The sequence below is a fragment of the Urocitellus parryii genome, chromosome 15 (genome assembly GCF_045843805.1).
Source record: "Urocitellus parryii isolate mUroPar1 chromosome 15, mUroPar1.hap1, whole genome shotgun sequence".
NCBI lineage: Eukaryota > Metazoa > Chordata > Mammalia > Rodentia > Sciuridae > Urocitellus > Urocitellus parryii.
Window position 1 is genome coordinate 15,512,167 of NC_135545.1, and position 23,139 is coordinate 15,535,305.

General features: G+C 37.9%; 2 protein-coding genes across 2 annotated transcripts in view; one reads left to right on the forward strand and one right to left on the reverse strand.

Annotated features, from left to right (window-relative positions):
• Positions 1-5,516: 5,516 nt before the first annotated feature.
• LOC113175100 (zinc finger protein 569-like) overlaps positions 5,517-23,139 on the reverse strand; it is a 127,150-nt gene continuing 109,527 nt past the window's right edge. Inside the window, exons 6-7 of the mRNA XM_077793045.1 lie at positions 5,978-6,078; positions 5,517-5,657 (exon numbers count right to left, since the gene is read on the reverse strand). Coding sequence (XP_077649171.1) covers positions 5,631-5,657; positions 5,978-6,078 — 128 coding nt within the window. The 3' untranslated portion in view covers positions 5,517-5,630. The remainder of the gene's footprint in view (positions 5,658-5,977; positions 6,079-23,139) is intronic.
• Positions 6,273-16,981, forward strand: LOC113175095 (uncharacterized). Its single transcript, XM_077793257.1, is given in 6 exon segments — positions 6,273-6,417; positions 6,793-6,888; positions 15,452-15,796; positions 15,881-15,998; positions 16,072-16,596; positions 16,747-16,981. Coding segments are annotated over 6 exon segments (1,464 nt in total).

Below are 23,139 nucleotides of genomic sequence, written 5' to 3' on the forward strand. Positions count from 1 at the left end.
TTCACTAATGTTTCTCAGGTCAATTTCTCTGTCTCATCAGTGACATAGTGGCTTTTAATTCCAAAGTTTTTGTTTCCAATTTTCTTCCTTTTTACTGATTTTTTTAAACTGATATGTTAATTTTTTTTGTTTTTGTATTGGGGTACTGGGGATTAAACTCGGGGGCACTGAACCACTGAGCCACATCCCCAGCCCATTTTTATACTTCTTTAAAGACAGGGTCTCAAGAAGTTACTTAGGGCCTCCCTAAGTTGCTGAGGCTAACTTTGAACTTGCAATTCTTCTGCCTCATCTTCCTGAGCTGCCCAGCCTGCCATGTTAATTTTAACCAGATACGTGGCCCAGATGAACATAACTAGGTTTTTTTTTCCTGCATTGGTGATTATAATATAGATAAATTGTCACATGTCAACCCAGATAAGAATACAGGAAATAGAACTCCTCAGAATATTTATCACAGGTGGCTCTGAGACAAGGCAAACTCAGTCCAGGATGTTATCATTGTACCTGGTACATAGTGGTCAGTAAATACTGTCTTTGATTTAAATGAGTGCAGCTATAAATGTTTTCTTAGGTGTTTTGTTGATGTGTATTCATTCCTGTGGAATTTAAGAGATACTGCCCGCTTCCCTGCTTGTTCTGTTTTTCCAGACTCCCATTATCATCTGACCCATTCTTGTATTATGCTTAATTTATTACAATATTCTGTCAGCCTGGATCTGTCTCTCCTACCAGTGTATAAAGCTGTCTACATAGGATCTAGTTTATCCCTCATCCTCACTCGTCTCCTTGTCCATCTCTTTCTGAAGTTTTCTTATCCCTTCATTTCATTTGTGTTCCTCACTGCCCAGACTCAGATCTGACTTTAGTCCCTACTGAGTTCTGTTGTAAGCATTCCATATTGGTAGTTACTAAATTCTTGATAAGGTTATTTTTTAATATTTATTTTTTAGTTTTCGGCGGACACAACATCTTTGTTTGTATGTGGTGCTGAGGATCCAACCCGGGCCGCACACATGCCAGGCGAGTGTGCTACCGCTTGAGCCACATCCCCATCCTAAGCTGGAATAGGGATCTAGGCTGATCCTCCTTTCTAAGCACCCACCCACTGGTTAATATTATCAGAGGCTGATATTTAACATGCAAACTTTGGCTTTTACTTATCCAGGAGAGAAGTTGTTGAAGAGATCTAGGGGGTGTGCAAAGATTTCAGAATAATCTTTGAGCAACATGATGCATGTAATTTTGGAAGCTGTGGCAAGTGGACTGCAAGTTCAGGGCTTTAGTTTGGGCAATTTAGTGAGGATCCATCTCAAAATATAAAAGAATTTGGAAGTAGCTCAGTGGCAGAACACTTGCCTAGCATACACAAAGCCATGAGTTCAATCTTCTGTATTAAAAGAAAAAAAAATCATTTGAATATGTGCACCATGATAGGGTCCTGAAGATTCCTGGAATTGGAACCTTGGGAAGAATGATTACCAGGAAATAATGGATATTGAGGAAAACAAAGATAAAATCACTTGATATTCAACAATTCAGGGAAAGTTCCTAAGGGATTCCTTCCAGAGACTTACTCTCACAAACTAGGCCCTCACCTCCTACCAAGGCTACAGATTGGTGGGTGTCAATGAGGTTGATATAAGAAGATCAGATCTATTCATACCTTTGGGACTATGGGTACAAAATTTAAGGGGGCAAGGAAAAAAAAAACACCTCAGTAAGGAGGATAAATAATTTAATGCAATATCTTTAAAATCAAAATAGTGCAACAAATCCACGTTGAGCAAAATTCAAGTTTAGGCCCCCTTTCAACCACTACCCCCCCACCCCCGCCCCCATCACTGGAAAGGAAATTTCCTCAAAGTTGTATCTGTAATCTAGCCTACAATAGAAATCTCGGGGATTTCAAGGTCAAGTCTGGGAACCTCACTGCCACTTATCAACAGGGGATCCTCTGTTGTTTGAGCAGCCTGTTCCACTTCCTAAAATCCTGGGAACACTTGTCAGTTTCTCCCAACCCCATTCTTGGAGTTGGGACAGAGCCAATCCCACTATCCTGAAAATACCGGATCTAATTGGACTTGGGAGAAGACACTTGTGAACTTCGCGGCCAGTTAATTTTAACAAGGGGCTTGTTAAAATTGATTGTATGAGCGGCGAAAGTGGGTTTGAGGCATCTTAGAATTCAGGTCGAAGCCAACACGCCCTCCGCCTCTCTCCGAAACTACACTTCCCAGAGGCCTCTGGGGTCACTTCCGTCCTCCCTTACTGCCGTCCCTCAGGCGTATTGCTTATGTACAGATGCACTTCCGGCCAGTGGGTTAGGCCCATCTGGCTGGTTTGTGGTTGAATAGAGCTCCCTGTTTGTTTTTTTTTCCCGCGTCTCTGCCCTTTATTTCCTCGAGCTTCGGCCTCAGGATCCTTACGGGCACCCTACGTTCCGCAAGTGCTCTCTAGTCAGCACGAGTCTCTGCTTGCCCCCATTTTAGTCACGGAGACAAACTGGGAGAGCACTCTCCTGTAGGCACACCGTGCGGTTTTTCCATCGTTGAAGCCCGTAGTGTTAGAGACAAACTCACTGCACTGCTGGGGACAAGGGCTTCACTCTCTGGTCAGTTTGGAGCTGAGCATGAGAGTGTTGGGGCATCCTGGACCCCCTTTCCCCATTTCTGGGTTGGAACTGGCTGCGCTGTTGATTTCTGTGGCATCTCCGACCTCTAAGTGTGGGGCTTTGGAGTAGATGCCTTTTTAACACGTTGGGAGGGAGGTTCCACCTAGACACTCTCCAGGGGGAGCACTGTGGAGACCAGGAAAATGGCCACGGGGCTCCTGAGAGCCAAAAAGGAGGTGAGAATTATCTGTATTACATCTTGGCTATCATCAGGATCCCTGCCGCCCCACTTCTTACCTTTTATTGCCCTGGAGGCTGCCTTGCTGACAAATTTCATTCCTTGCCCTTGAAAAGTGGTTCATACCTGATGTCTTCCCTTAGCATACCCTTCTTCTGCATCCATTGCTCAGTCATTCAAATTAATGTGAACCCCACACACAGCAGTTTCAATAATAATACAGGGACATCCAAGCGCAGTTGTCCAGTGATATGGATTAAAAACGGGAACAGCAGAGACACCTGTGGCCTGAGAGGTTGAGGAGGAGAAGTAGGACTGTCTGAATTGTAGCTGGGGGGTTTGGTAAATTGGAGAGCTGAGGGAAGAGGACCAGAAGCATAGTTTGTTTCAGAGACTGGGCCACTGGGCATACTACCATTGCCCCAGTGTGGAAGGAATATAGTAGCCAATAGACCTATTTAAGGATAATTTAAAAATATGTGCAGGCAAAGATAGAGACTAGCTATTCACACGTGGAGCAGGAGGAATTTGATATGGAATGAACTGAATTTTACATATGAGAGCACTTTTGGCATGGGCAGTTCTGGAGGTCCTGTTTCTCTAAAAATAAATCTGCCTTAGGGCTGGGGCTGTGGCTCAGTGGTAGAGTGCATGCCTAGTGGTGAGGCACTGGATTCGATCCTCAGCACCACATAAAAATGAAATAAAGATATTGTGTCTGCCTACAACTAAAAAATAAATATTTTAAAAAATATCTGCCCTAAACCTGCATTGTCCTTTGGTGTCAGGAAGTTTTAGCAGGATGTTCTCTTCATCATTTGGACAGAGCCTGTAGGGTCTATTTGTGGCACTTCCTATAGTCTTCTCTATACAGAGGTTAAAATCATTCTCAAGGTAATATTTTTGCATGCCTCTCTCATTTTATAACCTCCCTGGTCTCTGAGACATTTTTCCCTCCACCATGAGTTTAAGTGGGGACAGATCAAAAGGAATTCCCTGTGCCAGGCTGAGGAGTATAGATTTTGTTTTTGAGTAAGCTGGGTTTTGAAGGATATTACGAAGAGACTCAGCATCAGAAAATCAGTTGTATGTGGGAAAATAGTGGTTGGCAGACTATAGGAATTTAGGGGATGCCTTCTAATTCTTGAGAATGGTGACTAGGATGACCTTGACTTAATTAAATGAAGATTTATTGAGTGTGGATATAGTTACCAGAATGATTTACTATCATTTTTGATATGGGCTAATTTGGTTATGTCAAATTTGCTTTGACTATGCTTATCAGCCGATGAGAGTAAAATCTAGATAGAAAAGAGATTTGTATTTAGTTTAATCCTGGACTCCTTTGGTGGAGATTTATATGTTCCTACATGTTTTCAGAGCAACACTGAGAGTTCAGTGTTTCTTGTTTGTAAAATATTTCATTCACTTGAAAGTGTTAACACCAAGAACGCATAAGAAATCCCACTCAGAAATTTTCCAAGATAATATTGAATCTTTTATGTATGTGCTATCTTTTTAAAAAAAATATTTATTTTTTAGTTGTAGTTGGACACAATACCTTTATTTTATTTATTTATTTGTATGTAGTGCTAAGGATTGAACCCAGGGCTTCACATATGCTAGGTGAGCGCTCCACCGCTGAGCCACAAACCCAGCCCTGTATGTGCTATCTTAACCACTCATTTACTATTAATAAGGAAGTGTTCTGATGTACTATGAAAAGCCAAAAGTTTGTGTCAGCTGATTTTTCCTGTTACCTTTTTCACTCTCAGACTCTTAAGCCGTAAGAGTCATATAATCAACATGTTCCTTAATATAGATTTTTTTCTTTTTTTTCTTTTTTTGGTACTGGGGATTGAACTCAAGGAGACTAAGACTTCTTCACCTGATTTGGGTCTGGAAATGCCAGGATTGTGAGCTAAATAAACCTTTTTTAAGTGAATTGCCTCAAGTATTTTGTTATAGTAATGTGAAGCTGAACTAATATACCTAGCAAGTCCTGTCATGTCTATATTTTCCTCTAAATTAGCTTACTAATTCCATAATAATTTCTACAATGCTTCTATTTCTATACATTATTATATGGGCTCCATCCCCAGCCCACAACTGAAATTTTCAGCTGACTGTCTGGAGATTTCCTTAGCCAGATCTGAGAGATCATCAGTTATATATTCTTTTTTCCCAAGTTCATGCAGCAGTAGTTTTACTGTATATATAAAACCTTTTTTCAAACTACCGTAGCAGTGTCTTTACTGCTTTTTCAGTCTCTGCTAACATTTTGTTTACTAGTTTTATAACCTGCTATAACAGTTTTCCAAGTTTCTGCCCGTATCAGGCTCCCAAAACTAATGCCACATGTTTTAGGTATTTTTTTATGGAAGCAGTTCAACTCTATGCACCAATTTAGTGGCTTAAAGAACTTAGTGCTGGGGCTGGGGCTATAGCTCAGCGGTAGAGTGCTTGCCTAGCACATGTGAGGCCGTGGGTTTGATCCTCAGCACCACATACAAATGAATAAATAGAATAAAGGTATTAAAAAAATTCCTTCCTTTTAAAAAAAAGAACTTAGTGGCTTAAAATGAAATCATTTATTTGTTTGCAATTTTGTTGGTCAGCAAATAGACCTAGCACATTTGGGCTGATTCTTATGTGGTAGTCAGCTGGCTCCTGAGCTGGAGCTGGGTGACCTCACGTGTCTTGAAGTTGACAGGCTGGTTGGCTGGGTTGCTTCAGTTCTTGGTTCTCCATGTGGCCTTTTTCACTGAAAAGCTAATGTTATTCACATGATGGTCTCCAGGTATCCTGCACAGAAAGAATGAAAGCTAGTCCCCCAACCAAACACTCTATAAAGTAATGCTTACATCGTATTTGCTAATGTCCCATTTCATAAACCAAATAACATGATCAAGCCCAGGGTTACTTTAGAGGGAAAATTCATAAATTGGTAGAGACAGGTATGATTCACTGGAGGTCTTCACTGAAACAGTCAACCAATAGGATGTTTTTGAGTGGAAGCAAAAGGAAACCCCACTTAGGCTGAAAAATAATAATTTAGATCTTAAAGAAGGAAGTCCAGAGAGAGGGCACACCTTAAGGTTGGTCCTGTAGTTCTATATACTTACCAAGGACTGGCATTCATTGACTTCTCCCAATTTGTTCTCCCACGTGTCAGCCTCATCCAGGCTCATTTCTCTCAGAGTTATAGGATATTTGGATAATGACCCTGTAAGGTAAATATTATTATAATATCGATCTTATAAGGAAATTGAGACATGGAGAGAGGAGAGTAATGACTCTTTTATACACAGTTTATAGCCAGCATTTTGCTTTGGACCACTGAGTAGTTCTCTAGCTTTAGGGAGCCTTTTGACCTCTCATTCTAAGCTTCAGGCAAGGTGGCTCCTGGATAAAACAGGGATGTATTTTTTGTTAAAGGCTTTTGTGGTGTTCAGGGATGAGGCTGTGGACTTCACCCAAGAGGAGTGGAGGTTGTTAAGCCCTGCTCAGAAGATCCTACACAGGGAAGTGATGCTGGAGAATTATAGTCACCTGGTATCATTAGGTAAGTATGGCGTCCCTTAGCACTAAAATTTGTTCCACATGATATTTTTCATGTGTCATGAGAAAGGTTATTCTTTTGGGTTGCGCTTAAAAATAGTTATTTACCTTTTTACTTTTAGTAAATCTAGATTTAATAGATTTGAAGCAGATAATTTTATTTACTCATATTATGTATGATATCACTCATGTTATGCATTTCCAGGCCTCTTTCCCAAGGCTTGGCTCTCTTTTTACTTTATCTTTAATATGATTCATTTCTGGAACTGCCTTTCCTAACTCAGCTTTTCTACTTTGAAAAATTAACTATTCATAGGTCTTTTGTAACCTTGTGAGTTCTCATAATCAAGTATCTCCTTGTTTTCTTCCCTATGAACAGAAATTGCATTTTCCAAACCAAAGCTCATTACTCAGCTGGAGCAAGGGGAAGAGCCCTGGAGAGAGGTGAGAAAACATCTGGCGGACCTCTGTCCAGGTGAGTGTGAGCATGGGATAGATGCTTACATCTATCTAGCATACAGCTTGGCAGATAGAGAAGGAAGAGGCATTTCTCAGATACTGGAAAGAAGCTCATCTGCAGGCCTCTTTAGGCCACTGGTAAGGCTTTGTAGCTTTGGTTTCCTTGCAGCATATACTCTTCAGTTGAGGGAGGGACTTTTCTGAGGGAGGATCTCTTCCCTCCTCCTGAAAACTTCCCTTCCTCATTTGTCTTGCCTTCTCTATAATGCTTTTCACGTTCATAGTCTTTTTTTTCTTTCCTCTGGATCTTAAAAACTGTACCTACCTCATTGACATTAAATCTACCAACATTTTGTCTCAACCATGACCCATGAAGACGAGTTGAACTGGGTTTAAAAGAGCTGACTGCAACATTAAGCTAAGAAAGTAGCAAAAAAATAGTTTTTAAACCAAGGGCAGGACTGCTCTGTGACCTTAAAGGGCTAGAAAGAGCGCTAGAAAGAGCATGAGCCTGTGTTTCCTTTATTTTATGGGGGGGATCAGAGAGGAATCAAGTTTTCAAGGGTAGAGTCTTGCTTCATGATTTCTTGTGGTCAGCAGATTGTTTGACATCTTGGTGAGTCACACTCATCTCAGGTGCTGTGTGGGATCTTAGGCAGAGCTAGAGGGGGAGGCGCACCTGCATCACGAGATCAATCTCTGACAGGGTGTTGGCAGTGCAGGCCTATCCCCTCAAGAGCCTACTATGCACAACACAATCCACATACAGCCCACAGATGGTTCGTGACACTTCTGGATACTTTCTGTTTTCTCTTATACTAAGAATAACTGATTATCTCTACTTCTCCAGATTATAGAAAGCTATGAATAATAATAAAATACATATTTATGTGCCAGTACTCTAGTTTAAGAAATAAAACATAACCTAACCATTTCCAGATTGTATCATATACCTTTCTGATGTCCTGCCTAAAGAGAACTGTTTATGGATTTATAATGCCTATATATAACAATGTTAGGGATTTATAATGCCCAATTCTATTTCTCTGGAACTTGTAAATATAATAAATTATTAAAAATTTTGTTTTATTTTTTTCCTGATCTTCTCCTTTGTATTTTCTTTTTTTAAAAAAAATATTTATTTTTTAGTTTTCCACGGACACAACATCTTTGTATGTGATGTTGAGGATCTAACCCGGGCCGCAGGCATGCCATGCGAGTGTGCTACCGCTTGAGCCACACCCCCAGCCCTCCTTTGTATTTTCTTTTGGCCATACCTGACTGAGCATCTCATAAAAGGATTTAAAACATGATACAAATATTTTGCATATGTTTTGGTACATTTATTTCTAGGTATTTATATTCATGTTGTCATAATTTTATATGCTATTCTAAATGGAATTGTATTTTATTTAAAATATTTATTTATTTTGAGGTATAGATGGACACAACACAATGCCTTTATTTTTATGTGGTGCTGAGGATCAAACCCGGGTCCCGACCATGCTAGGTGAGCGCTCTACCGCTGAGCCACAATCCCAGCCCATGTATTTTAAATTTTGACCTTCAGTTGTTCCCTGCTAGTATAGTGAGAATATTATTTATATATTGCCCATGTTTCCTGTCACTCTGCTTAATTCACTTATTAATTATAGTATTTTTTGTAGATTCTTAGAATTTTCCATATGTAGGTCATGTCATCTATGAATAAAAAGTCAGTTTTGCTCTTCATTTTTATACTGCGTGCTTTTGATCCTTCCTCCCGCCATCCTTTTCTTCCCTTTTTTCATCCTTCCATCTTTCCCTCTTTATCTTTTTATTACCATTTATCTCTTTTTTTCCTTATTGCAATTGCTAGGACCATTGGTACAATTTTGAATAGAAGTTGTGAAAGTGGATATTGTTTCCCTGTTCTATATCTTGGGTGGCAAGAGTTCACTTTTTCATCATATAGTATGATGTTACTTTTATCAGGTTGATGTATTTTCCTTCTGTTCCTGTTTTGTTGAGTTTTTTTTTTTAATCATGGATGAGTGTTGAATTTTTTCACATGACTTTTATGTTTTTATTTAGATCAGAAGTCACAAAATTAGACCTGTGGGATGGTAATGTTTTTTCTTTGTAAATAGAGTTCATATAAATAAAGTTTTATTAGAAAACAGCCATACCCATTTAATTGATTTGTTGTCTCTCAATGCTTTCATATTATCAGTAGAGCTGAGTATTTAAAACAAACATTGTGTGGCTTGCAAGCCAATGTATGTTGTTTGACTTTTTAAGAAAAAAAAAATCTCAGACCCTTGCTTTAGGAGATAATATGGCATTTCTTCTTTAGTTTGTTAATATGGTCAATTGTATTGATTTTTTTTAGTAGGTGGACAAAATATTTTATTTATATTTTTAGCTGTAGATGGACCCAATATATTTATTTATTTATTTATTATGTGGTGCTGAGAATTGAATCCAGTGCCTCACACATGCTAGGCAAGCACTCTACCACTGTGCCACAACCCAGCCCTTGATTGATTTTTGAAAGTTGAATAAGCCTTTCATTCTGGAGTAAACCTTATTTCATCATATTATATATATTTTAAAAATTTTATTGAGTTTGGTTTGCAAATGTTTTGCTAAGAATTTTTATCAGTGTTCATGAGGGATTTTGATTGGTAGTTTCCTTAAGTCCTCATCTGGTTTTGATTTGAAAGTAATAGTAACTTCATAAAATGAGGTCAGAGGTATCCTTCCTTTGTTTTATTGAAAGTTTATTAGAATTAGTATTCTTTCTTTAATGTTTGATAGAATTTACCAGTGAGGTTTTCCTTGAGGGAGGATTTTAAATTTCAGATTTTATTTACTTAATAGATATATGACTATTTTTATTCTTTGTTTCTTTTTATATCTACTTTTAAAATTTGTATATTTCAACTTGTCCATTTTAGCTAGAGATTAATTTTGTGTATCTTTGCAAAGAACCAACTTTTGATTTCATTGTTATTTTTGGTGGTACTAGGGATTGAACTCAGGACCTCATACATGGTAGGTACTCTACCATTGAGCTATATCTGTAGCCCTTTTTAAAATTTTATGTTTGAAACAGGGTCTTGATAAGTTTTCTGCACTGCCCTGGAACTTATAATATCTTTTGAGAAGTTATCATATAGTGTTTTTCTTTTATATGTAATTTATCTTCTGTGATTGTTTTCAATCTTTTCAACAGTGATTTTCAATAGTAAGTGATGTTCTTAGAGATAGTTTTCTTTGTGTTGTCACTTCCTGGGCATTATGAAGCTTCTTGGATCTGTAAGTTAGGTTTTCTACTCATTTGGTAAAATATATGGCAATTATTTCAATGTATTTTCTGCCCTTTTTATTCTCCTCTCATTCTAGAACTCCAGTTTACCAGTATATTGGGCTACTATATGTTGCCCATACATTTCTGAAAGTGAATACTTTCTCACAAACTTCTGTTCATTTTTCTTCAAACTCTTTTCTCTCTTTTTTTGGAACGGAGTAGGTAAATTCTATTTATTCATCTTCATATTTACTAATCCTTCTTCTTCCATTTTCAGTCTGCTACTGAACCTTTCAAGTGAATTCTTAAATTAGTTATTGTTTGTTTCAGTTGGGTAATTTCTTTTTTAAAAAAATGTGTCCATTTCTCTATTACAATTCTACATGTTTTCTAATATTGATATCCTATTTTCCTTTTTTGTTTTGAATATAATTTCCTTTAGTTAGTTGAAAATACAATGGCTTCTTTGAAATCTTTGTGTGCTAAATTTAACAACTAGACCCACTCCCTTGCCCACTTTTCCCTCATCATATGGTCACACTTTTCTGTTTCTCATCTGAATTCGAACTGTAAACTTTGGTCTCCTCAGCAATATGTAACAGCTGGTATTCCTGCTCTGTTCCTGTTGCTTTAAATAGCTTCTTTTTTTAGCTGGCCTTCTGGCAGTCTCTCACATATGTACCTAATTTGCCTTTCATCTGAGGATTTGGGCAGAGACCACATGCAGTTTTTAGGGCTACACTTTTAGTGGTTTCTTTGTTGTTAAGGATTTAGTAATTCTCAGTTATTCTTCTGGCCTTTTGGTTTTCTGGTATTTCAGATCCATAAGTCTTCTTTACTCCCTCCCCTCTGAGCTGCTTGTAGAATATACTCAGTTGAAAATGCAGATTTATAGATCTTACTCCATGTGGCTCTTTAAGAGTCAGTTTCTCGGTTATCTCTTCCTATTTTTTTTCTACACCCCTTTGCAGATATTTTTCCATGTTTGTAGATTATCTTCACTTTCCTAATGATGTCTTTTCAAACAGAAAAGTTTGAAATTTTGATGAAATCCAATTTATCAGGGTTTTTTGGTCTTGTTTGGTGGAACTAAGGATGGAACCAGGCCTCATGTCATAGTCAAAGTGTGGGTGAAAAAAAAGAGAAAATCTTAACAGAAAACTATCTCTAAGATATGCAAGGTCTTCCACTGAGCCCTATTGCTGTTTATGTGGTTGTTATTTTTAAATAGGTTGTGTTTTTGGTTTTCTAACTAAGAATTTTGTACTTAACTCAGATCACAAAAATTTCTTTCTTCTTTGGTTTCTTTGAGAAGTTTTATGTTTTTGGTGCTTACATTTAGTACCATGATGCATTTTGAGTTACTTTTTGTATATTATGTGGGGGTGAGAGTCTAAGCTTATTTTCTTGCATGTGAATATTCAATTGTCCTGACATTCTTTGTTTAAAAAGAGTATTCTCTTTCCCCACTAGTTACCTTGGCACCTTTCAATTGATTAAAAAATCAGTTGACTAGAAATCTAGGGATTTGTTTCTGGTCTCCCAATTTTTTTCCACTGAAGCTATCCTTCTTATGATACCTCCTCCTTATGATACTATCTTCATTGTCACAGCTTTATATTAAGTTTTGAAGTTGGATTGTCTAAGTTCCTTAATTTTCTTTTTCCAATATTTTTTAGTTGCACATGGATTTTTCACTTTATTTATTTATTTATATGTGGTGCTGAGGATCGAATCCAGGGCTTCACAACATGCCAGGCAAGTGCTGTACCAGTGAACCACAACCCCAGTCCCCTTAGCTTTCTTTATCAATTTTGCTTTGGATATTTTATGTATTTTGAATATCAATATAAGTTTTAGAGTCATATTGTCAATTAATAGGAAAACAAAGAGCCACCTGTGGTTTTGATATAAGGATTACGTTGTACCTATAGATCAGTTTTGGGGAGAACTACCATCTTAATAAGATTGAGTCTCATAATCCATGAGTATCTTTCTCTTTATTTAGGATTTTTAAAAAATTTTTGGTTTATAAATCTATTGCTACTTTTGACATTTCCTTATTATTTTTTTCTACTATCTTATGATATTGTGAATGGTGTTTTCTCAATTTCATTTTTGGAATAGTCATTGCTGTTATATGGAAATATAGTTGATTTTTTGTATATTGATCTTGTATCATATGACCTTACTAAACACAATTATTTCTGTTTGCTTGTTTGAAATTTTGTACATACGAGATCTTATCATCTGTAAACAAAAGAATGTTTTACCTATTCCTTTTTAATTTAGATGCCTTTGATTCTTCTTCTCCGTGGCCTGCCTGCCTCACCTTTTCTTCTTTGGCATTTTGGCTGAAACATGATTTATACTGGCTTTTCCTCATGTACATGTTGAATCATTTTTCTTTTGTTCCTCTGTTAAGATTTTATCTTTTTTCACCCACACTTTGGCTATGACATCTTTAGCTGGGATCTTTTTTTAAATTATTTTTATTAGTTATAGATGGACACAATACCTTTATTTGATTTTTTTTTATGTGGTGCTGAGAATCAAACCCAGTGCCTCACAAGTGCTAGGCAAGTGCTAGCCACAACACCATCCCTAGCTGGATCTTTTTATGTTTATCTTACTTGGGGTTGATTGAACTTCTTGGATTTAAAGACCAATTTTTTTCATTAAATTTGGGAAGTTTTCAGCTATTTTTTTGTTGATTTTTTTTCCTCTGATCTTTTCTCTCTCTTCTGAGGCTTTTGGTTTCTTTAATCTTTGTTTTTCTCTCTTCTTCAGTTTAGTTCATTTCTGTGGATCTGTCTTCAAGTTCACTGGTTCTTTTGCACACTCAAATATTTACTTTTGTATATACCTAATAATTTTGTAATTTCAGTTGTGTTGCTTTTGAATTCCAGAATTTCCTTTTGTTTCTTTTTAATAGTTTGTTCTTAGGAAGGTTCCCTTCTTATTGAGTCACTGATACATACTTTGCTTTAATTTTTCACATATTGTTTTAATTCTTTCAACATATTTACGTTAAACTGGATGTTTTAGATAGTATATTATAATTCCTCTGGTATCTGAATATATTTCCTGGCTGAAGATTGTTTTTGCTGCTTTTTGTTTGTTTTAGTTAACTTTTCTAGATGAAATCTGTGAAACATGTCTCCTCTGTGAAGATGATGCTTTTGCTTGATTGTTTTATACATATGTGTATATATTTTTTCTCCCCCAGTACTGGGGATTGAACCAGGGGTGCTTTGCCACTGACCTGTATCTCTAGTGCCCGCCTCCCACCCCTTTTTGACTCACTAAATTGCTGAGGCCTTGAACCTGGAATGCTCCTGCCTCAGTCTCCCTAGTTGCTAGGATTACAGTGTGCACCACCACGCCCGGGTAGTGTTTATTTTTAATTCTTGCTTCCTTGATGTCAGTCTTGTAACTGCAGAACTTAGTGATCTGAAAGAATTGGCCATATACGTACTCAAAGACTTTGAGTTAGAAAGGCTTCCTATCTATATTTATGGTTAAATGTGTTGGTTGGGGAGAAAATTCAAAGGTCAGGTTGTTTTAAATCTTTCCTGAAATGGGCATGGTAGTGCTCTCCTGTAATCCTAGCAATTTGGAAGGCTAAGGCAGGAGCTTCACAACTTTGAGATCACAACTTCAGCAACTTTGTGAGGCTCTAAGCAACTTAGTGTGACCCCATCTCAAAATCAAATATAAAAAGGGGCTTGGAAGATAGCTCAGTGGTAAAGCACCCCTGGGTTCAATCCCTAGTACTGGGGTGGGGGTGTCTTTCCTGGCGTTCTACTTTCCACTGAGTCCTCTTATTTTTCCTTTACCTTGGTTGTCATCTCCTTGTCAGGCAGGGATGTGTGGAGAGCCCAGGCCCACCCAGCCCACAGCTTTCTAATGCCAGGGTTGTGTGGAGGGTTTGTCAAGCCTCTCTCTTGTTGTCTCATTTTCAGGGTCTCCCTGTTGAATTTTGGATAGTCTATCAAATTTTTTCTTCAAGACTGTAATCCTCAGAAAGCAGTTGCTTGTCTTCCCTGTTCATTTACTACCTAGACCTTAACTTGTATTGACAGCTGCAGGGACATTGGTTTCTCACCTTCCATTACAAATCAAGTGAGTCCCTCAGTAGCAGCTAATGACTTGGTGGCCTGCCTCATGTAAGCTACCACATTAACAACTAAGCTAGGATGGAGGGAGAGCCATCTACATATGGATTTCCAGTTTTCCTAGCACCATTTGTTGAGGAGGCTATCTTTTCTCCAATGTATGTTTTTGGCACCTTTGTCTAGTATGAGATAATGTATTTATGTGAGTTTGTCTCTAAGTCCTCTATTCTGTACTATTGGTCTACATGTCTGTTTTGGTGCTCCCCAGATGATTAAATATACAGCTATAGCAATAATGTAGCAAACTCTTATTCTTATCTGAGTTCAGTGTTTTTCATGAATAAACACGTCTTGATTTATTTTTGTCTTTGGTTGATTTCTGGTACTGCTGAACAGTACCAGAATAATGTGATAATGTGAAAAGCTCTTGATATGAATTTTCTACATTATAATCGTATGGATGTCAAACTTCGATAAAGTGCTATGTAGTAAATATTTAAGCATTTAAGGACACATACAGTCTTGTCAGATTGTCTTCTTTCCTCCCCCAAGATAATTTTATTTATTTATTTATTTATTTATTTTGAGTACTGGGGATTGAACTCAGGGGCACTCAACCACTGAGCCACATTCCCATCCCTGTTTTGTATTTTAATTAGAGACAGGGTCTCACTATGCTTAGCATCTTGCTGTTGCTGAGACTGGCTTTGAACTTGCGATCCTCCTGTCTTAGCCTCCCAAGCCACTGGGATTAAGGCTTGTACCACCATACCCAGCTTATTTTAATTTTTTAGAACTGGGAGGCCTTACAGAAATAGGTTGGAAGCTGGATTTGGCCTGTTGGATGAGTTTACCAACTCCTGCAACAGAAAATGTAATGCATAAAGAGAAATAAAAAAATAGGTCTTATGATGGATTTCTACTTGGGAGATAGCTTGTAATATAAATATATTATGAATCACCAGTGGACATGGCAAAATAACCTAGGCAGCCCTACTATGACTTCTCTGAAAATGTTCTTTATTCAGCAGGATCAAAGTCAGAAATTCAACCTTGTCCTTCCTGCCCTCTGGTACTCTTCAGTCAGCAAGTCCTTAGCCAACATGTGTGGCTCAGTCATCTGCCTCAGCTCTTTTCAAGTTTATATGCAGGAAATCATCTCCACCCAGGGAATCAGTACCCAGAATATCAGAAAAAACAACAGGAACAACCCTTTAATCAATCCTGCTTGACTGACAAAGCAAAAATTCAAGAGAGAAAACAAGACTCCAAGCCACTGTTTGGGGGCACAAGTAAAAATGACATATCAAAGTTGTCCTCCATCCCAAGTGAAGAACATCCAGTAAAGTCCAAGGAAGGCAACACAATAGTGAATATAAGGCCCAGCCTAGAACAGAAGGCCGACCTTGAGGAAAGGGACAAAGTATTGCATGGTTTGGAAGTTTCAGGATTTGAAGCAATCAAATTTGAAGAGTTTGGGCCAGACTTTATCAAGGAGTCAAACCTACTTAGCCTCCAGAAGACACACACAGGGGAGATACAGTACATGTACACAGAGTAGGGACCAAGCTTCAGCAGTATGTTGGTCCTTATCAAAAACCCAAGGACACATCCTGGAGAAAAGCCTTATGTGTGCAGGGAATGTGGGAGAGGATTTACCTGGAAGTCAAACCTCATCACACATCAGAGAACACACTCAGGAGAGAAACCTTATGTGTGTAAGGATTGTGGATGAGGCTTTACTTGGAAATCAACCTCTTCACACATAGCGAACACACTCAGAGTCAAGCCTCCTGTGCAAGGAATGTGGGCAGAGCTTTAGCCTAAAGTCAAACCTCATCACACATCAGAGGGCACAGACTGAGTAGAAGCCTTATGTTTGCAAGGAATGTGGGCATGGCTTTCGCCAGCATTCCCACCTCATCAGACATAAAAGGACACATTCAGGAGAAAAGCCTTATGTTTGCAGAGAGTGTGAGCAAAGTTTTAGTCAGAAGCCTCACCTCCTCAGACACGTAAGGATATATACAGGAGAAAAACCTTACATATGCGCAGAATGTGGGCGTCACTTTAGCTGGAAATCAAACCTCAAGACACACCAGAGGACTCACTCAGGAGTTAGACCTTATGTGTGCTTAGAGTGTGGGCAATGCTTTAGCCTGAAGTCAAACCTCCACAAACACCAGAGATCACACACAGGGGAGAAGCCTTTTATATGCACAGAGTGTGGGCGAGGCTTTACCAGGAAGTCAACCATCATTACATACCAGAGGATACACTCTGGGGAGAAGCCATTTGTATGCAGGGAGTGTGGGCTTTAATGATAAGTCAACCTTGATTTCACATCAGAGGACACACTCAGGGGAAAAGCTTTTCATGTGCAGAGATTGTGGTAGAAGGTTTAGGCAGAAGCCAAACTTATTTAGGCATAAGAGGGCACACTCCTTTGTTCCTTTGTTTGCAGGGAATGTGGGCAAGGCTTTTGTGATAAGTTAACTCTCATTAAATACCAGAGGGCACACTTAGGGGGGAAGCCTCAAGTGTGCAGGGAGTGTGGGCAGGGCTTTAGCTGGCAGTCACACCTTATTAGACACCAGAGGAGCCATTCAGGAGAGAAACCTTATGTTTGCAGGAAATGTGGGCGGGGCTTTAGTCGGAAGACAAATCTTATACGACATCAGAGGATACACTCAAGATAGAAACCTTGTGTGTAAAGTAGTGTAATGAAGCCTTTAGCAAGGGGTCACACTTCATCAGACAGCAGAGGACATGGACAGAGCCATGGTTTCAGTCAGCCACTGCTGAAACACCACAGAGGAGAAGCCTTACAATTGACAGCAGTGTGCACGCCACTGTATTGGTGAGAGTTGCATTTCCAGTTCATCTAAAGGAGGTTTGCTGGCCCATTTTCAAGAGCTTTGGCCTTCTCTAGTGGGCGTGCTTTATTGGGGAGTCCTTTAAATAGGGAATGGAGACTATTTCTGTGTTGTTTTCCAAGGACACTTTAACACTCCTTCCCTCATACCCTCATGACAGTACTAGAGCTTGTCTTTTGAAGTCTGTGTGACCTTCTAACTGAGAACAAAGACTTGGCTGACAGCATAGCTGATTTAATGTTGGTTCCTCAGATAATTATTCTTTACGGTCTTCTGTGGGTTTTGCCTCCCCAATCTGTGTTTAGAGGGCCATTTTCTAGTGCCTCATCTTTAATATCCTGAAGGTGACAACTCTAGATGTTTATATGCAAAAAAGTATCCCAGAGCCAACTACTTAGCATCCATTGCTCCCATGCTAAGTAGAGGCTATACTATGTTGAAAATTTTGAAGAAAGGATAGTAAACAGTGTGAAACAATGAATAATATCTCAAATCTATGTCTGTTATGGTCGCCATTAGAAGGTTTCATTAAAAAAAAAAGAGGTGGTAATGAGTTTTAAAATAGCTAATTAAATGTAATTTAATTCTATTTTAATTCAATATTATCTAACAGTCATTAGATCTAAGTATGGTCAGATGATATCTAGAGCCCTGAGACCTTTTCCAGGATTTGAATGATTAAAACAAATTTCATAATTATACTCATGATACTTTTTTCCCGCTTTGCTGAAATTTGCACTAATGGTGCAAAAGCAATGGTGAGTGAAACTAAGCGGGCCTTTGCACAGATCAAGGCAGTGTCACTAAACTGTACCGGGAGATATTTTTTCGCCAGCATACACTGGAGTTAGAAAAGGCAAGATCCACTGAAGTTTCTCTTCATTGCCTAGCTTTCACAAGGCCCTGGGTTTGATCCCCAGCACTGTAAAAGAAAATAGTAAGTTTCCCATAAAGCATAAAAATTTTAATCAGTCCTTGAATACAATATTTTATAATTACAGTTTTTATTTTGAAATGATTGTAGATTCATGTGCAGTTGTAAGAAATTATATATAGAGATCCTATGTACTGTTTGCCCAATTTTTAAAAATATATTTTTAGTTGTTGATAGACCTTTATTTTATTTATTCATGTGGTGCTGAGAATCGAACCCAGTGCCTTGCACATGCCAGGCAAGTGCAGTATGGCTGACTACATCCCCAGCCCTGCCCAATTTTTAAAAAATTTTTTTGTTAAGTGACCCTGAGTTAACCTAACCCACTGAGCCACATCCCCAGCCCTTTTTATTTTTTGAGACAGAGTCTCACTAAGTTACTTAGTGCCTCACTGATTTGCTAAAGCTGACTTTGAACTCATGATGCTCCTGCTTCAGCCACTGGGATTACAGGCATGTGGCAAGCCACCATGACCAGCTGTTTGCCCAGTCTTTAAACTCCACATTACAGTATCACAAGCAAGATACTGATATGTGTACTTTTCAAAACTATTTTCTGTGATGAAATGGGAAATGCACATAAAGCTCTTCTATATCTTCAAGAACAATAGGTTGTTTCAAGGAAACACTTATGTGAGTTGTAAGCTGAACTAACCATGTTAATAAGGATGTTATTTTTATTTGAAAGATTGATTCACACACATTCAGTAGACATTTGGTCAAAAATGAAGTGATTTTTTGGGTTGGGGATGTAGCTTAGTGATGGAGCACTTGCCTGGCATGCACAAGGCCCTGGGTTCAGTGCCCAGTACTACACATATACACACCAAAAAGTTGACTTTTTAAAAAACTGACAGGAATTTTTGCTAATTTTAAGCAAAAAATTTGAATTACAATAACAAGTATTTCCCCTGTGAATGTGACAGTTTCTCAATACTTAGTTCTTTATGATGAGACTGATAGTAATATTAGTGAATATGAATCTGTAATAACAAATAATACAATTTATCAACCTTGGAATCTGTTTACCTCACAGAGCCAATGTCCAAATGATTAATATGTGATATTGTAAAATCATACCTGGGTAAAGATTTATTTTACATATAAAATTGACAAATGGATTTTAATTTAGTAAATGTCCAATTCATTCCACATTACAAGTAAGCTTTAAGAAATTATACTTGTTGATTTTTGGGGGGTGTACTGGGATTGAACTCAGGGGCACTTAGCCTCTGAGCCACATTCCTAGTCCTATTTTGTATTTTATTTAGAGACAGGGTCTCACTGAGTTGCTTAGTGCCTCACTTTTGCTGAGGCTGGCTTTGAACTCGTGATCCTCCTGCCTCAGCCTCCTGAGCTGCTGGGATTACAGGCGTGCACTATAATGTCCTATTGATTTTTGATGGACTGTCAAAGACTAATATCAACAAAGTATCTGAAAATGCCATTAAAATATTCCTTTATTTTCTAACCCTATATCTGTGTTAGGCCAGATTTTCGTTTTTTTCTTTTACTCTTTTCTTAATTTTCTACTGGGGTTTGAACCCAGGGGCACTTTACCACTCAGCTATACCCCTAGGCCTTCTTATTTATTTATTTATTTATTTATTTATTTATTTATTTTTTGAGATAAGTTCTTTCTAGGTTGCCAAGGCTTTCTTCTAAATTGCAATCCTCCTCCTTGGTCTCCAGAATCCCTGGGATTTCAAGAGTGCCCCACCATGCCTGGCTCTTATCTTCACAGGTTAAATGCAAGTGTACATATTAAATAACAGCTGTTTTCTATTAACTTAGACATTAAGTTACATGCCATAGGAAGAAACATTCTATTTACATTAATATCCTGTACTGCTTATGATTTTGAGGGGAGGAGTGATACTAAAGAGTGAACCAGGGATACTTTACCACTGAGCCACACTCCCCAGCCCATTCTATCTTTTATTTTGAGACATGTTCTTGCTGAGTTACTTAGGGCCTTGCCAAATTGTTGAGGCTGGCCTTGAACTTGCAATTATCTTGTCAGGAGTAGCTGGGATTGTTGGCATATACCACTGTGTATGGCTAGCTTTGTGACTGTAATCATCTCTTTGGTGTATGTTTTTTAAAATACTTATTTTTTAGTTGTAGTTGGACACAATACCTTCACTTCATTTATTTATCTTTATGTGGTGCTGAGGATTGTACCCAGGGTCTTGCACATGCTAGGCGAGTGCTCTACCACTGAGCCACAACCCCAGCCTGGTGTGTGTTTTTCTTTTCTTTTCAATTTCATTAGTTTATATTATTAATTTCCTCAAACTGATTCCCTACTTTTATTGTTTTATCATGCTAATATAATAATAATTTATTTATCTTCTTTCTTTTTACTGTTATTTGAAAGTCAGCTCATTTCTGTGTGGCTTATAATTTCTTCTTTTTTTTTTTTTTTTGGTACTGGGGATTGAACTCAGGGGCATTTGGCCACTGAGCCACATCCCCAGCTCTATTTTGTATTTTATTAGAGACAGGGTATCTCTGAGGTGCTTAGCACCTCACAGTTGCTGAGGCTGGCTTTGAATTTATGATCCTCCTGTCTCAGCTTCCTGAGCTGCTGGGATCACAGGTGTGCGCCACCATGCCAGGCAGTGGCTTATAATTTCAATTTTTATTTTTTCTTCTAATTAAGAATAACTTACAGAGAACTTACAAATGGCTAAATGTATATATTTATTTAATGCAATTTCTTAATGTTTAATTTTTTTAAAAGAGTGAGAGAGAGAAGGGGGGAGAGAGAGAGAGAGAATTTTAATATTTATTTTTTAGTTTTTGGCGGACACAACAACTTTTGTTTGTATGTAGTGCTGAGGATCGAACCCGGGCTCCACACATGCCAGGTGCGCGCCATACCGCTTGAGCCACATCCCCAGCCCAATGTTTAATTTTTTATAGATGTATGTTTTGTGGTTATATTTATAATTTGCCTGCATTTTATTAATCTATATTATATGTTTAACATAATTAAATCTGTGTTCTAAATGTAGATATAAACAATATTAGAACCAACATTAATGTTTCCACCCCAGCAGAAGAAATGTCTTAATTAAAAAAACAAACTTAATACTTCCACTTATGTTATACTAAATAAATTTGTAATCACATTAGGAAACATTTCTCTAATATTTACATCAAATTTTTCTTAGCAGATTTCAAATCTATTTTATTTATATGTGTAGAAATTAATAATATTTCTTCTTTAAAATTATTTTTGTAGTTATAGGTGGACAGAATGCCTTTATTTTATATGTTTGTTTTTATGTGGTGCTGAGGATCGAACCCAATACTTCACACATGCTAGGCAAGCACTCTGCCACTGAAATCCTGCCCCAGCCCAATAGTATTTCTTCTTGATGATTTTTTTTCTTTTTAAAGTCATGGAGCAATCCCAGATCCCATTTAGCAATTTTATTAATCTGCTCTGTATTGCTGCACTTGCTTTTTTTTGGTAGAATTTGTTTTTCTGACTTCTTCTTTTTCATCTTGATATTCTTGTTTTGTGAATGGAGTGTCCCTTTAAATAGAATGCCACTTCACTTAAATTGGCAACATGTCAATATTATTAGACTGTGATATGTCACATACATGTACTGTTTTCCCTTGGAAAAAACACTAAAAAAGGGAATAAACAGATACAAGTAATAAAGTAGCTGACTTAAGTCCTAAATTATTAATTATTGCATAAATGTAACTGAATATACTGATTTAAAGCAGATTGATAGAGTGGCATAAATGATCTGAATATACTGATTTAAAGCAGATTGGCAGAGTGGATAAAAAATATGATACTATATCCTGTCTCCAATAAATCAGTTTCAAATATAGTGGTATAGGTGGATTAAAAGTGAATGAATTGGGGCTGGGGTTGTAGCTCAGCGGTAGATTGCTCGCCTAGCCTAGCACGTGCGAGGCTCTCATCACCACATAAAAACAAGTAAATAAAATAAAGGCATTGTGTCCAACTACACCTAAAGAATAAATATTTTTTTTTTTAAAGTGAATGAATTGGGGCTGAGTAAATAGCTCAGTTGATAGATTTCTTGCACAAGGCCCTGGGTTCAATCTCTAGCACCACACACACACAAAAAGAAAACAAGTGAATGAATTAAATGGCATACGTGGCAGAGTAAAAAGCTCCAGGAATTATTCCATTCACCAAAACAAGTTTTTTTTAAAGGGGGGGGAAGGGAGAGAGAGAGAATTTTTTTAATATTTATTTTTTAGTTTCCGGCGGCACAACATCTTTGTTTGTATGTGGTGCTGAGGATCAAACCCGGGCCACATGCATGCCAGGCGAGCACGCTACCGCTTGAGCCACATACCCAGCCCACCAAAACAAGTATTGAGGTGGCAAAAACACAATTGATTATTTCAGAACTCTTGAGTCTGTTCAAACACTTGCAACACCCAGGGGATTGCTTAATGAAGAACAATGCATATATATTTTGGTGAATATCAGTATTTGATTACCAGTTATTAGGCCCTAATCCCAGCCCACAGCAGGCTGCCTTGGAGGAAGGCAGTTTATTACCCTGCTTTGTATTGTAGTGCTAAGGTTGGCAATAAGAACCTTGTCCTTTGGGGCTGGAGTTGTGGCTCAGTGGCAGGGCACTTACCTAGCACATGTGAGCACTGGGTTTGATCCTCAGCACCACATAAAAATAAATAAATAAAGGTATTTTGTCCATCTACAATTAAAAAAACATATATTTTTAAAAAAAGATCCTTGTCCTTTGATAATCTGAGCTGTTTTTTAATTTGCCGGGCAGTGCCCTGAGGTACCAACATCAATTCCAACCACCATTTCAACCCTCTTGGGCTGAACAGGCTTCCTAGGTAGCATCTGTCAAATTATTTAAAAGACAGGACACTTTGCTTTTTTCCTACTGGATTCGGGCATTTAAGGAGATTCCTTAACTGATCCTAATGAGATAATGGAATAGAAACTTCAGTAAAGACAAATGACAAGGAATGCAATCTGCAAAAATTTGGGGAAATCACCAAATGGATGGAC